General features: G+C 43.0%; 1 protein-coding gene across 1 annotated transcript; it reads right to left on the minus strand.

Annotated features, from left to right (window-relative positions):
• Positions 1-1,370: 1,370 nt before the first annotated feature.
• Positions 1,371-13,897, minus strand: LOC144488983 (SWI/SNF-related matrix-associated actin-dependent regulator of chromatin subfamily A member 5-like; the record flags this gene model as incomplete). Its single annotated transcript, XM_078206940.1, has 8 exons — positions 1,371-1,514; positions 2,603-2,747; positions 2,995-3,148; positions 4,890-5,116; positions 6,265-6,376; positions 10,509-10,575; positions 11,497-11,628; positions 13,742-13,897. Coding segments are annotated over 8 exons (1,137 nt in total), but the record flags the coding sequence as incomplete, so codon positions are not given.
• Between the last annotated feature and the right edge of the window lie 784 nt (positions 13,898-14,681).

Here is a 14,681-nt window from a genome sequence, read left to right on the forward strand (position 1 = left end):
AACATCCGTGCCATAACTCAGTCAGAGAAAAGAATGCAAGATAAAATTCTCGAGTGAAGGCTGGGAATGATTGACACTGCTCATGGTACCCAAAGTTTCACCGATGCCATTTAAAGTTGATACCTCAAAGCACCGAAATATACTGAGGAAATATACTGGGAAAACTTTAAGAAACAACAAAGAACGACTAAGAAAGCGATAAAGAAAGGAAAGATAGGTTATGAAGCGAGGCTAGCTCTAAATATAAAAAATGATAGTAAAAGTTTTTACAAATATATAAAAAGGAATAGAGTGGCTAGAATGAATGTTGGACCCTTGGAGGACGAGAGGGGGGATTTAATAGTGGGAAATGAGGAAATAGCTGAAACTTTAAATAAGTTTTTTGTGTCGGTCTTCACAGTGGAAGACACAAATAGTTTACCGAATATGAACGATAGAGGGTTGGTAGGAGGAGAGTTACTCAACACAATTAATGTTACCAGGGAGGCAGTGCTTGGTAGACGAACGGGACTGAAGGTGGACAAATGCAAGGTTATTCACTTTGGATGAAATAATAGCAAATTGGATTATTATCCAGATGGAAAAAAATTACAACATGCTACTGTGCAAAGGGACCTCGGGGTCCTTGTGCATGAGACGCAAAAACCCAGTCTGCAGGTGCAACAGGTGATCAAGAAGGCAACTGGGATGGTGGCCTATATCGCAAGGGGGATAGAATATAAAAGCAGAGATGTCTTGCTGCAGCTGTACAGGGCATTGGTGAGGCCGGAGCTAGAATACTGTGTGCAGTATTGGTCCCCTTATTTGCAGAAGGATATATTGGCCTTGGAGGGAGTGCAGAGAAGGTTCACCAGGTTGATACCAGAGATGGGGGGTGTTGATTATGAGGAGAGACTGAGCAGTTTGGGTTTGTATTCGTTGCAATTTAGAAGGCTGTGGGGGGGATCTTATAGAGACCTATAAGATAATGAAGGGGCTGGATAGGGTAGAGGTGGAGAGATTCTTTCCACTTAGAAAGGAAGCTAAACTAGAGAGCACAGCCTCAAAATAAAGGGTGGTCAGTTTAGGACAGAGTTGAGGAGGAACCTCTTCTCTCAGAGGGTGGTGAATCTCTGGAATTCTCTGCCCACTGAAGTGGTGGAGGCTACGTCGTTGGATATGTTTAAATCACGGATGGATGGATTCCTGATCGGTAGGGGAATTAGGGGTTATAGGGATCAGGCGGGTAAGTGGAACTGATCCACTTCAGATCAGCCATGATCTTATTGAATGACAGGGCACACTCGAGGGGCTTGATGGCCTACTCCTGCTCCTATTTCTTATGTTCTTATGTTCTCCCCATGCAGTTCCCACCCAAAAAACAACCAACTTCAACAGCCACCTTGCTGAATTACAATAGAGTCCAGTCTAAGTTTCATTTCAGCATGTTCCACTATCCTTTCCTCCACAGCGTTGTCAGTTATAAATCGGAATACTCTGACTACTTTTGTTTGACCAATTCTGTGGGCGCGATCCTAAAAAAAGAACACAATTAAAGTTACATGGCACATCCACACAATCATGTAACAATTTCAATTAACATTCCTCTACATTCAGCTGTAAAAACACCACATTCATATATTTTCCAGCAAACATTGTTTCTATAATCAGAAATGCAAGAATTTCAAACAAAAACTCTGATGATCAAAACCTTAACATGGGGATCGGGAATAAATAAACTTCCGAGAAATCTCCAAGCTGATCATAAGCTCGCAAAGATATGATGTCAGGATGGCTATCTCCTGCATGTTTTAACCCTCTCTAATTACTCAGTCAACATCAACAATTGTTGCAGCAGGGGAAAACCAAGGAAGCACCTGGACCTATTTAATTATATCTCAGATGCATTGATTGCAATCCAGTAACTGGCTGGTGGATCAATGAAGCAATTGAGAAACTGACCACTTCACACTGGAGGGGAATTAGAATCTCCACTGTGTTTGTGGATTGGAGTCAAGTACTGACAGATGCTCTTCCCTGAAGCATATTAGTGAACCAGCTGAACAATTGGGGAGCCCTGCTCCCTTTTGCTGCTCACTATAAACTTTAATTCAAACTTCACAAATGAGTGAGATTTGAAGTCATAAGCCCTTGACACACGAGGCAATCACGAAGCACTTATTAAAATCCGTGCATCAGTTGTTTTGTGTAAAACTGAATCACGGAAGGCAGATCCTTATAGTGACACCTCAGCATTACTGAAACTTGAAATGGATTTCATTTCCAAACTCTCAATTGGATTTGGAAGTTAATTGGTGAGGAACAAGATGCCCAGTCAGCTGGAATCATACCACGCCAATTCTGAAAACAACCGCACGCTCCATTCACATTAAAGAGAAGCAAACTGAAGGCCTCTGCTGAAATATTTCCACCAGTTCATTCGAGCGGAGTTTTAAAGAAACCATGGGAGCAACACACGGAAGATTTGAGGGGTTATCAGTGGCAGTAAAATACCAAATGTCGCTTGATCAGTGCACTTGGATGTTAAAACCAGCAACAATAGTTATATATTCAACAGTACGTGGCTTTCAGAACACAAATAACTAATCGCTCAGTAACTTACCACAGCTTGGAGGTCTACCTGAGGGTTCCAGTCTGAGTCGTATAGGATTACTACATCTTCTGTGGTTAGATTTATACCAAGACCACCAGCGCATGTGCTTAACATGAAAATAAACGTTGAGCTCCCAGGACTATTGAAAGCAGAACTAGAATCGTGGAGGGATGAGAGAGAAAAGTTATGCCAGAATTGAACAAGCGATTGGGACCAATCTTTTTAATAATTGTTGGAAAGTTTCATTTTTAAAAATACAAATAGATGCTAGATTCAAATTGAATGTTCATATTTCTTGTTTGAAAACCTTGAGTCAGTTTTGTAACCTTAAGTCTAGAATTCTTACTTAGATAATAGAGCCTCAGATCAATTTAAGAGGTTGGAACTTTCCTCAAACAAACTCAGTTTTGAAAGCACAGGGCAAGAAACATACTTGTCTCTCCTCATGCGGTGTCTGTCCATCCAGTCTACAATCCTCGTAGTTTCTCCACATACAATAATCTTCCAAGATATCCAGCACCCTGGTCATTTGGCTGAAGATCAACACCGGAGAACCTGTGGAAAAGAAGATCATTCATCAGGGTGATCGGTTGATCGGTAGCCAAGAACACAGCGCAGATACGCAAATGCTTCAAAAACCTACATCTACTGATGTGGATAATGGAAACCAAATTCCAGTGGTAACATGCAGGATGTAGAGTAATCGAGTAAACTAGTTATAGTACAGGAGGCATAAATGAACACACATAACCAACTCCAATTTTATAATTCATACAATGTGAACTGTCCATGTGACCCAGCTGCCTTGATTGATGGGAATGATTTCAAAGGTTTTATATTCCAGGTGGATTCGAGACGGTGCTGCAGATTGGGCAGCAAAAATTAAACCCTAATCAAAAAATAGCTGCAATCCCAAACCATGTAATTATTCCATTCACCTTCTGCTAAAACACGTTAGCCCGTAATTTCAAAATATTTGGCTCCTGTAACTATTCCTTCGGAAGGAGGATGGGGCGCATCAAGCATTACAGAGGCCTGTGATCCAACTCTCTTCATGAAGAATATTTGATGGTAAATCGGCCAGTTTTTGGGAGCCCCCAGCCCCAGTGGATGGCGTGTGGCAGGCCAGAATGACTAAAACAGGATGCGATTTCAGATCAAGACACACTATTGTTTTAAACAGTCACTAAAACTTGTGAAATAAAAGCTAAATAGATGGAAGCAAAGTTCTGGAAATACTCAGCAGGTCAGGCAGCATCTGTGGAGAGGGGAGTTCTGAAGAGTCAGAGTTGACCCTTCGCTGATGCTACCAGATTAGTTGAGTATTTTCAGCAGTTTTTAACTCATTAAAACCTGTGCTGATTTGTAACCCAAAACATCACAGCATGCAATCTGCTGTACCTTGCTGCACAGGTCAAATGCTGCCATGGTGTCATCAGTCATCATTTTCAAATTCTTTTGCAGACATTTTCGTGGAAATCCTTGCATGCTTACGAAGGATAAACATCACAAACCCCTTTCATTTATTAAAAATCCTGTTCTACTTTTGATCAGTCTGCAGCACAGGTACAGTACTGCTCCAGAGCATGACAAAGTCTGACATCGGACTCGGAAATGCACAAATAACCATGCAGGCGGTTGTTTACAGCCAATCTATACACCAGGATGTTTGATTTTCCACTCCACCAGATGTCCTTATATATGGATCGGACTACACAGTAGTTTTTGTTCAATTCCTCCTGGTCTCCAGAGTCTCAACTAATTTGGTCATGGATTCGAGTTCGAGTGACTGGCGTGCTCTTTGAATTTCCAATCGAATCTGAATCCAAACCTACATCCTCCCAAAATAGGAACTTTAACATTAAGCTAATTCTTAATCCATTGAGACAATGTCATCTATTTCACAAAGCGTGAACTTTATTACTATATTTACTCTCTAATCACAGATTTGTTGAACATATTCTAAAAACCTAATTTACATTGTGTTTTAGTTTGGTTATCTCCTCAAGGATATCTCAGTAAGCTTATTTGCCTGTCCTACTATAACTAAAACCATTGCTGATTCCAGAGTTTATTGCATATTAATTTATAACACATTTTGGAATATTTTCAATTAATTTCCCTTTACGGCCTGGCAATCGTTAATTTGGGCCTTATGCCTTATGTTGGCCACCCCCCACCCCGTCCGAGCTACTCAAGTATCCACGAAACTATCAAATCACTCCATGTCTCCTTCCTATAGAAAGATTGAAAGACAGAAAGGGAAACAAAAGCCTTGACCAGGCCTGCGGCTGACCTTGCTCCTTCACTTTCGGCAGCAGTTTGTCCAGTACCACCATTTTGCCACTGTTAACTACCAGGTGAGTGTCAGTGGTGTAAGGTGGGCCAGGTTCAGCTCCGTCAAACAGATAGGGGTGGTTGCAGCACTTGCGCAGTTGCATCAGTCTATTCAATAGACGCATTTTGTCCATTTTCCCTGAGGAGTTCAGGATGTCAATATCCTTCATTAATATCCTGGTGTACCTGTCAGCAAGGCCAGAATTAAAGCTCATCACACCAACTTGGAGATAAATTCATTTTTTTAATGGAGCTCAACAGAAAGCAATTACAACCTAAAATGAATGCTTTGTTCTCTAGGTGCCTCGGACAAAGTCTAGGATCCACATTCCAACCCCTCTCACCTACCAGGGAACAGGGTGCTCCATCTAAGCCTCACATATAGAAACCCATATCATACGACAAATACACACTCAACATTTTGTTCTTTGATATAAAGCACAATTCATCCCAGGTGGCCAGGGTTTGAAGGGATGGGAATATTCCTTTCCATGTCATTTGGATGCGAGCAATATGAAGTACTCTGGGATTAAGTATTTGTAACGCAGAAACAGGCCACTTAGATCAACAATTCCAGATCAGTGTTCATGATAAGAGTCTCCTCACACCTTCGATTTCTTTTTCCATTCTATGTTTAACAAACTTCTCTAAAATGCATCAATGTCATGCCTCTCCTTGTGGTAGTGAGTTCCACACTAACCACTCTGCCACTTTCTTTTTTGAATCTTCTCCTAAATTCCTGTTTGATTTATGAGTGACTATTTTATATTTATGGCAGCGATCCTGGCATCACCGTGAGGCAATGACATTGTGTTACATCGGGTGCAGTCTCATTTTGAAGGGCTTTGCAGCGTTCTACTTGACCAACCATGATAGACATGGTTAATAAGTTTGGAGGGGACACCTCACTAGTACCTGATCAGGTGGGTATCAATAATGGGCTGCATTGGGGTTTGAAAGAAGAAAGCCCAAAGCTGAGAGCAAAGTAGTTTGAAAGCACTGTAATAATCAGACTTGAATGGCAATCGTCCAGTCTGAATTCAATGATGATCTTCTGTTTCGGGCAAAAATAATGGAAATGATTGAGGGAAGTTAGAATTCCAAACACAAAAATCTTACAGATCAGACGGAAGCAAGATGGTCAATAGTAGGGAGTCAGCCTATTATTGATGCATTGGGTAAAATCACACTCGCTTACACTGGTGAATCTATTCCCTTCGTTCTACAAATGCTCTAATTGTTGATTGAAGTGCAGCACAATTTCAATGAGTTGTTGCAAGATGATGCCGTACTTCACAATGCAACACATTAAGATTCACAAGTTGTGCACTCACCATTCCCGTTGCATTTTGCTCAGGCCCACATACATTTTGACTTCCTTTTTTGGCGGCAGGCTCTTTTCTACCTCAGCTTTAATATGTGGGAGGAGGAAGGGTCTCAATACCTAATTCAGGTGAGAATACATGCTTTTTACACACTGATGATGCCCAAGAAGGTCAAGCAAAATAATGCAATGTTACAAAAGCTGCACTGAACAGTTCTGTGGACTGAAGCACAGGTTCAACAAAAACAGCTGAACAAGCCATGGGTTGAAGCACATCTACAGGTGTGGGCTGAATGTTCACTTGATGAAAACACCTACAACTTCAGATTAGATTGTCAACAGCTTTATTCTGCAACATAACAGATCAGACCTTGGAATCCAGCCCTTTATGAGAAAGAAATACAGTAACCTTAAATTCACTTCCCTCATTCCCCAACAATGTACATTTCTACAATACCTTTAACATAGGTGGCATGGTGGCACAGTGGTTGGCACTCCTGTCTCACAGCACCAGGAACCCAGGTTCAATTCTGGCCTCGGGTCACTCTCTGTGTGGAGTTTGTGCATTCTCCTCGTGTCTGCTCCAGTTTCCTCCCACATTCCAAAGATGTGCGGGTTAGGTTGATTGGCTATGCTAAATAAACCTTTGGTGTCAGTGGGATTGGCAGGGTAAATATGTGGGGTTGGTGCAGACTTGATGGGCCAAATGGCCTCCTTCTGCACTGTCGGGATTCTATGATAATAAGATGTCTACAGGATCATCACAGGGACAATTATCAGACAAATTTGACACCGAGCTACCAAAAAACCATTGAGAGGTGACCAAGGAGTTTTTAAAGCAGTGTCTTAAATAAGGATGAGCTGGAGAGGCAGAGAGATTTAGGGAAAGAATTCCAGTGCTTTGGGCTAAACAGCTGGAGGTTGACCATCAGCGATGCACAAATGGAGCAGTGGACAGAACTTGGTTCATGTCAGCAGCAGTTCTGATGAATTGAATCTTCCACGTGGTGCAAGGTGGGAGGCTGTTTAGGAAAACCTCGTGCTAATTAAGGGATTGAACAAGGGCGGGCGATATTATGGTGCTGGTATTGGTAATATTGAGAATATGGGGTTGGAAATGTAGTTCAGGCTCAATTAGGAGATCACAATTGCAAAGAGTTTGGTGAAGCCTCAGACAGACAGGAAGCAGACAGAGGTTTGGAGTGAATGGTTATGAAATGGAGCTTGTAGTGTGAACAGAAGAGGAGATAAATCCGAGTAATTGTAACCTACCATTCCACCTCTCCCCCAACCCATTTCAGCTTCTCAAATAGTGGATAGACATTTCAGCAAATAAAAATTATTCTATTTCCCTTACCCTGCACCTCCCAAAATGTGATAAAAACACTTTAATTTAGCAAGTCTTCCTGATCAGGAAGCAGTTCGACTGGAGATCCAGCATCAATTGAAATGCTCTTATCAAGGTCGGGATCAGCAATTGGAACAGCCCGTGGGGATGCTTAATGGGCCTTGTTACCAAGGTCAACTGAGGAGTTCAATATATGGCCACAGAAAAAATAATTGAGAGGAAATGAAGCGGAAGAAATCTCTCCCCCTTCACCATATTATGTAATATCTGAAGCGATTCAAATTATTCAGATCTGGCTAAAATGTCCACCCTAATTAAAAACAGCTGTGGTAGTTGCCTACATCGAGTGAAAGGCAATAATTATCTATTCGTCTCATCAATTTCTAAGTTGCCTATTACAGCACCTTAAATGCCATGTTTACTTCAGGCACTATTTACTGAATGCAAGAACACCTGGTAAATGTTCATTTAGCTTTGTGCCCTTTAACAGTTCTAACCCATTCTAAGTGGGATGCAGCTGGACTGGGCAGAAACCATTCTCGTTACACGAATAGAGCCACCACTTAATTCCAGTGGATCGCAGGTAAGTCATGTCTGCAAGAAGTGGTGGAACTAGAAAATGCTGGAATCCATCATTAAAGAAGAAATAGCAGGCCATCTGGATAAGAATGGTTCGATTAAGCAGACGCAGCATGGATTCATGAGGGGAAAGTCGAGCTTGACGAACTTGTTGGATTTTTATGAAGATGTGACTGGTGCGGTTGACGGAGGGGAACCGGTGGATGCGGTGTTTTTGGATTTCCAAAAGGTGTCTAATAAGGTGCCTCACAAAAGGTTGCTGAAGAAGATTGGGTCACACGGAGTTGTGGGTAGGGTGTTCACGTGGATTGGGGATTGGATATCCGACAGGAAGCAGAGCGTCAGAATAAATGGGTACTTTTCTGGTTGGCGGATGGTAACTAGTGGCGTGCCGCAGGGATCGGTACTGGGGCCTCAACTATTTACCATTTATATAGACGATCTGGAGGAGGGGACTGAGTGTAGGGTAACAAAGTTTGCTGACGACACAAAGATAAGTGGAAAAGCGTATCGTGTGGAGGGCATAGAAGGTCTGCAGAGAGATTTGGACAGGCTGAGTTAGTGGGCGAGGATCTGGCAGATGGAGTATAACGTTGACAAATGCGAGGTTATTCACTTTGGAGGAAATAATAGCAAATTGGATTATTATCTAAATGGAAAAAAATTACAACATGCTACTGTGCAAAGGGACCTGGGGGTCCTTGTGCATGAGACGCAAAAACCCAGTCTGCAGGTGCAACAGGTGATCAAGAAGGCAAATGGGATGTTGGCCTATACCGCAAGGGGATAGAATATAAAAGCAGAGATCTCTTGCTGCATCTGTACAGGGCATTGGTGAGGCCGCAGCTGGAATACTGTGTGCAGTATTGGTCCCCTTATTTGCGGAAGGATATATTGGCCTTGGAGGGAGTGCAGAGAAGGTTCAGCAGGTTGATACCAAAGATGAGGGGTGTTGATGATGAGGTGAGACTGAGCAGATTGGGTTTGTACTCGTTGGAATTTAGAAGGCTGAGGGGGGATGTTACAGAGACCTACAAGATAATGAAGGGGCTGGATAGGGTAGAGGTGGAGAGATTCTTTCCACTTCGAAAGGAAGCTCGAACGAGAGGGCACAGCCTCAAAATAAAGGGGGGTCAGTTTCGGACAGAGTTGAGGAGGAACTTCTTCTCTCAGAGGGTGGTGAATCTCTGGAATTCTCTGCCCACTGAAGTGGTGGAGGCTACCTCGTTGAATATGTTTAAATCACGGATAGATGGATTCCTGATCGGTAAGGGAATTAGGGGTTATGGGGATCAGGTGGGTAAGTGGAACTGATCCACTTCAGATCAGCCATGATCTTATTGAATGGCAGGGCAGGCTCGAGGGTCTAGATGGCCTACTCCTGCTCCTATTTCTTATGTTCTTATGTTCTTTATCACTTCATAAAAGTCAAATTAATTTGTAATTCACACGCAGTAACTCAAAATTTAACACTGCTCGGGATAAACAGTTAGTAGAATATAGATCCTCAGTTTTTGCCATCACATTTTTAATCAATGAATTAACAGTTCTAAATCTACCAGGGCAAGTCAAAGGCCAGGAATCCTGCGGTGAGTAACTCGCCTCCTTACTCCCCAAAGCTTCTCCACCAGATACAAAGCATAAGTCAGGGGTGTGATGGATACTCTCCATTTGCCTGGATGAGTGCAGCTCCAACAACAGTCATGAAGTTCAACACCATCCAGGACAAAGCAGCCCACTTGATTGCTGCCCCTTCCACAAACTCCCTCCACCACCGATGAACAGTGAAAGCCGTGTGTACCATCTACAAGATGCACTGCAGGAATTCACCAGGGTTCCTTAGGCAGCACCTTCCAAACTCTCAGCCACTGCCACCTAGAAGGATAAGAGCAGCAGGTACCTGGGGGCACCACCACCTGGAGGTTTCCCTCCAAGTCACTCATCATCCTGACTTTGGAAACATATCGCTGCTTGTTCACCGTCATTGGGTCAAAAAAACTGGAACTCCTTCCCTAACAGCACTGTGGATGTACCTAGAACTTCAGGCACTGCAGTGGTTCAAGAAGGCAGCTCACCACCACCTTCTGAAGGGCAACATGGGATGGCCAATAAATGCTGGTCTAGTCAACGACATCCACACCCAGTAAATGAAGAAAAGAAACCTTGCTGTTTCTTCAAATTAGCCCCAAACACTCTCAAGGCACATCACTTCATCACACAAATATACAACTTTGTGAATAATATTTCTGAGGGCGATGGGCCCAAAATAGCTTTGCATTTTAATGACGTCCCAGCATCAGAATACAGATAAGATAAGAAGCTTCCCATGTGCAATCGCTCAGCCAGCTTCTGGTCCCCGAAGCAGTTGTTTGTGTCAAACCAAGAATCAAAGTCCTGCAAAGAACAACAAGTGGCTCTAGTCATGCCAACCCCAAACGTTTTAGCATATTGTGTTACTTCCATCAACGCCTCATCCAATGGTTTCAATGATTACATTGTTTATCACTAGAAGAACAAGAATGGCAATTTAAAAAGGTAGCATCCAAATTAGATCGTTCACAAATGATATCATAAAACAGATGCCCAGCTGCTCATAACAATTGCAAATCAGTTTCAGCTGTTCGGCAGGTGAGCAATTGAACATGGAAAAAAATCATTTTTTCCCTTGGACCACCTACTCCCATCTCTGTAACAAGCTACAGGACACCCACACAGGAAGAATGGGCAGTTAGGCATTCAGTTAGAAACATAGCTTTTCTTACTTTAACAAAAAAAAAGAAATACTAAAATACTTCTGATAGCTAATTTGTGGATTGAGATAGATATGGATAAAGTAAGCTCTCACCCCAGCAAGCTTTTAATGTAAGTTTAGAATTGTGACACAAGGTGACAGTTTTGCTGAAGGAAACATCAAGCATGTTAAATCCGCTTCGCAGTGTAAGGCAGATGTGACATTGAGCATCAGGAATGGTCAATAGCAGTTTGAAGGGTTAGAGGAGCAGACATCACCAATTGGACTCTGCATCGGCACACATATGGTGAATATAGTGCTCACAAAATGTGGGCAGGTGGACAAATTAATACACAGACTGCGGCCATTTAGCTACCTGGCTGCTCCCAATGCAAGGAACAATGGTGTCACACAACACCCTCCAGCAAGTTGGACAGCTTCCCCTGACACTAGCTTCAAAAATGAAAAAGACACAACTTTGCAGCATTCTCTCATGCCTTCCAAAAAGAAATAGGTTGAAACACTGTAATTGAACCTTAGACAAACGGTACAGTCTCTGTCAAGCTGCTTTTCTCATTACTTACTGCAGACGAATTGAAGACATCCAGGAGGAGGAAGTTGAGCAGAGCCCAGAGTTCGTGCAGGTTGTTCTGAAGTGGTGAATCCGTGAGCAATAATCCATTTGTTGTTTTAAATTCTCTCACTATTTCAGAGAGCTGTAAATTTAGCAGATTTAAAAACATGACTGTACAAACTGGGTACAAGTTCGAATCATACTCCTGGCACAACTGTAGATTCAGACTGCATTTAAAAGTTCGCTGATCTTTTAGGTGTTTATTCGTGTCTGTCATTTCTCCAATTAATTCAGATATAGTGGCACCAAATGCTTTGCATTAGGAAGCAAAAAGCAAGTGTAGTAATAGTACATCAAGATTACAAACGGTTATCGATAACTTGCAAGACGCGAATATGGAAACTTCCAGAGCCGTCCACAATTGAATGGCATTTCTTTCAAATCGAATCAATGGTTGTGGAAGGAGCAGCTGGTTAAAAAGCAATGGTTGTGGAAGGAGCAGCTGGTTAAAAAGCAATGGTTGTGGAAGGGACAGCTGGTTAAAAAGCAATGGTTGTGGAAGGAGCAGCTGGTTAAAAAGCAATGGTTGTGGAAGGGACAGCTGGTTAAAAAGCAATGGTTGTGGAAGGGACAGCTGGTTAAAAAGCAATGGTTGTGGAAGGGACAGCTGGTTAAAAAGCAATGGTTGTGGAAGGAGCAGCTGGTTAAAAAGCAATGGTTGTGGAAGGAGCAGCTGGTTAAAAAGCAATGGTTGTGGAAGGGACAGCTGGTTAAAAAGCAATGGTTGTGGAAGGAGCAGCTGGTTAAAAAGCAATGGTTGTGGAAGGAGCAGCTGGTTAAAAAGCTTTTAAAACAAGAGCACACTGCGGTCTGAATAAGCAGATCTGATCTTTGATTTTCAATTCTAATATTTCCACTCCACTCTTCCACTGGTGTTAAAACCCAGAGATTAACTATCGAGCCTCAATAATTGATGGTGCAATAACTTTCCCAGAAGTTTCTGAACCCCTGGAGTAATTTGGTTGAATATGGCACAGCGGTTAGCACTGCTGCCTCACAGCAACAGGGACCAGTGTTTGATTTCCGGCTTGGGTAACTGTGTGGAGTCCGCATGTTCTCCCCATGTCTGTGTGGGTTTCCTCAGGGTGCTCCGGTTTCCTCCCACAGTCCGAAAGACATGCTGGTTAGGGTGCATTGGCTGTGCTAAATTCTCTCTCAGTGTACCCGAACAGGCGCCAGAGTGTGGCGACCCGGGGATTTTCACAGTAGCTTCATTACAGTGTTAATGTAAGCCTACTTGTGACACTGATAAACTTTAACTTAAAAAATGATTTGTCTGCATTGGATTGTGAGATTAAAGCGCTCTTTTCCTCAAGATTCGCATTCCATCTGTGACAATAAATAACCCTTTTAATTTAGCTCTTAAAGCTTTGATGGAAGTGCGAAGGAACAGTGAAAGCAGCAAATAACAATTATATTAACCATTAGTACTCAAAATGTATCATTTTCCTTCATTTCAAAATCTCTATTCCTGGATTTCCCTCCAACCTTTTGTTCCAATCTGCCTGTCCTTCGTTATCTCATTCACCAGAGAACAGTCACTTCCATCCACACTGAATTCTTTTTTACTGTTCTTTGCCACTCCGTCTTACCCCGTCTTTGCATTCCCCTCTCCAGGGGAACAGTGTGCAGCAAACTTCTGTGCCTCATTTTCTGTCTGGTCCCACACATAACTGCACCTTGCTCAGAAATAACCTCACTCCATGATATATAACCGAGAATGTGACACATGGTTTACAAAGTTTTAAAGTTTATTTATTAGTGGCACAAGTAGGCTTACATTAACACTGCAATGAAGTTACTCTGAAAATCCCCTAGTCGCCACACTTCGGTCCACTGAGAATTTAGCACGGCCAACGCACGTAACCAGCATTTTTTTTGGACTGTGGTAGGAAACCGGAGCACCCGGAGGAAACCCACGCAAACACGGGGAGAACGTGTAAACTCCACACAGACGATGACCCAAGCTGGGAATCGAATCTGGGTCGCTGGCGCTGTGAGGCAGCAGTGCTAACCACCGAGCTACCATGTCGCCCCCTGCTCATGCCCCCATGCTCCAAATCAAGCCTGCGTTTCTCCCCAATTCACCTGAAGATGAGGCAGAAAATGTAGCATTCATTACAATGGTAGCCATTAACTCTGGTGGAAATGGACAGGATGGGGAAGAGAGCAGAGAAAATGAAGGGAAAACAAACCTTGGATTTCTCATTTTTGATCCTGTCGGCTTCATCTATAACCAGATATCGCCAATTAAATATTTTGAAAAGAGATTTCTCCCTGATGAGCATTTCATACGACGTCACACAGACATCCCACTCTCCAGGAAGGAGGACATCTCTGATGAAAGCTGCCTGATAAAGTAAGAAGTGGGTTACATTTCAGTTTTCCAAACACCAGAAATTTATTTTTCTAGAAGACAATTGGGATGCAGCAGAAACAGATCTGATCACAGGCATTAATCAGACAAATTTAGCTGAATAAAACACTGACGTTGGGGTTTTCCAGCCCCGCCAGCAGTGAGCAGCGTCAAGGGCAGGACAGGCAAAGGTGGAGAGCGGCCAAAGGGCAATTGGCTCTTGGCAACTCTCCAAACTATAGAATTCCTACAGTGCAGGAAGAGGCCATTCGGCCCATTGAGTCTGCACCGACCACAATCCCACCCAGGCCCGATTCTCCAAACCATAGAATCCCTCTGTGTCTGGAGCTCGCTCTGTCTGTCTCTCACCCCCTCTCTCCCTTTCTTTCTATTTCATGGCCTCCTCGATCTTTCTCCAGCTCTCCCTCTCTGTAGTCCAGAAGATGAAATCTCCTATCACTGGAACGGACTCAGTCCATCGGAATCTTGTGGCTTAAAGATGCAGAATTTTAACTACAGGATCTATGGGACTGTATTAGTTAGAATAGAATAGAATAGAATAGAATCCCTACAGTGCAGAAGGAGGCCATTCGGCCCATCGAGTCTGCACTGACCACAATCCCACCCAGGCCCTATTCCCGTAACTCCACATATTTATCCTGTTAACCCTCCCTGACACTAGGGTTAATTTAGCATGGCCAATCAACATAACCTGCACTTCTTTGGACTGTGAGACTTCTGATGAAGGAGCAGTGCTCCGAAAGCGAAAGGCATTTGCT

Source organism: Mustelus asterias, unplaced genomic scaffold (assembly GCF_964213995.1).
Source record: "Mustelus asterias unplaced genomic scaffold, sMusAst1.hap1.1 HAP1_SCAFFOLD_1900, whole genome shotgun sequence".
Lineage (NCBI taxonomy): Eukaryota > Metazoa > Chordata > Chondrichthyes > Carcharhiniformes > Triakidae > Mustelus > Mustelus asterias.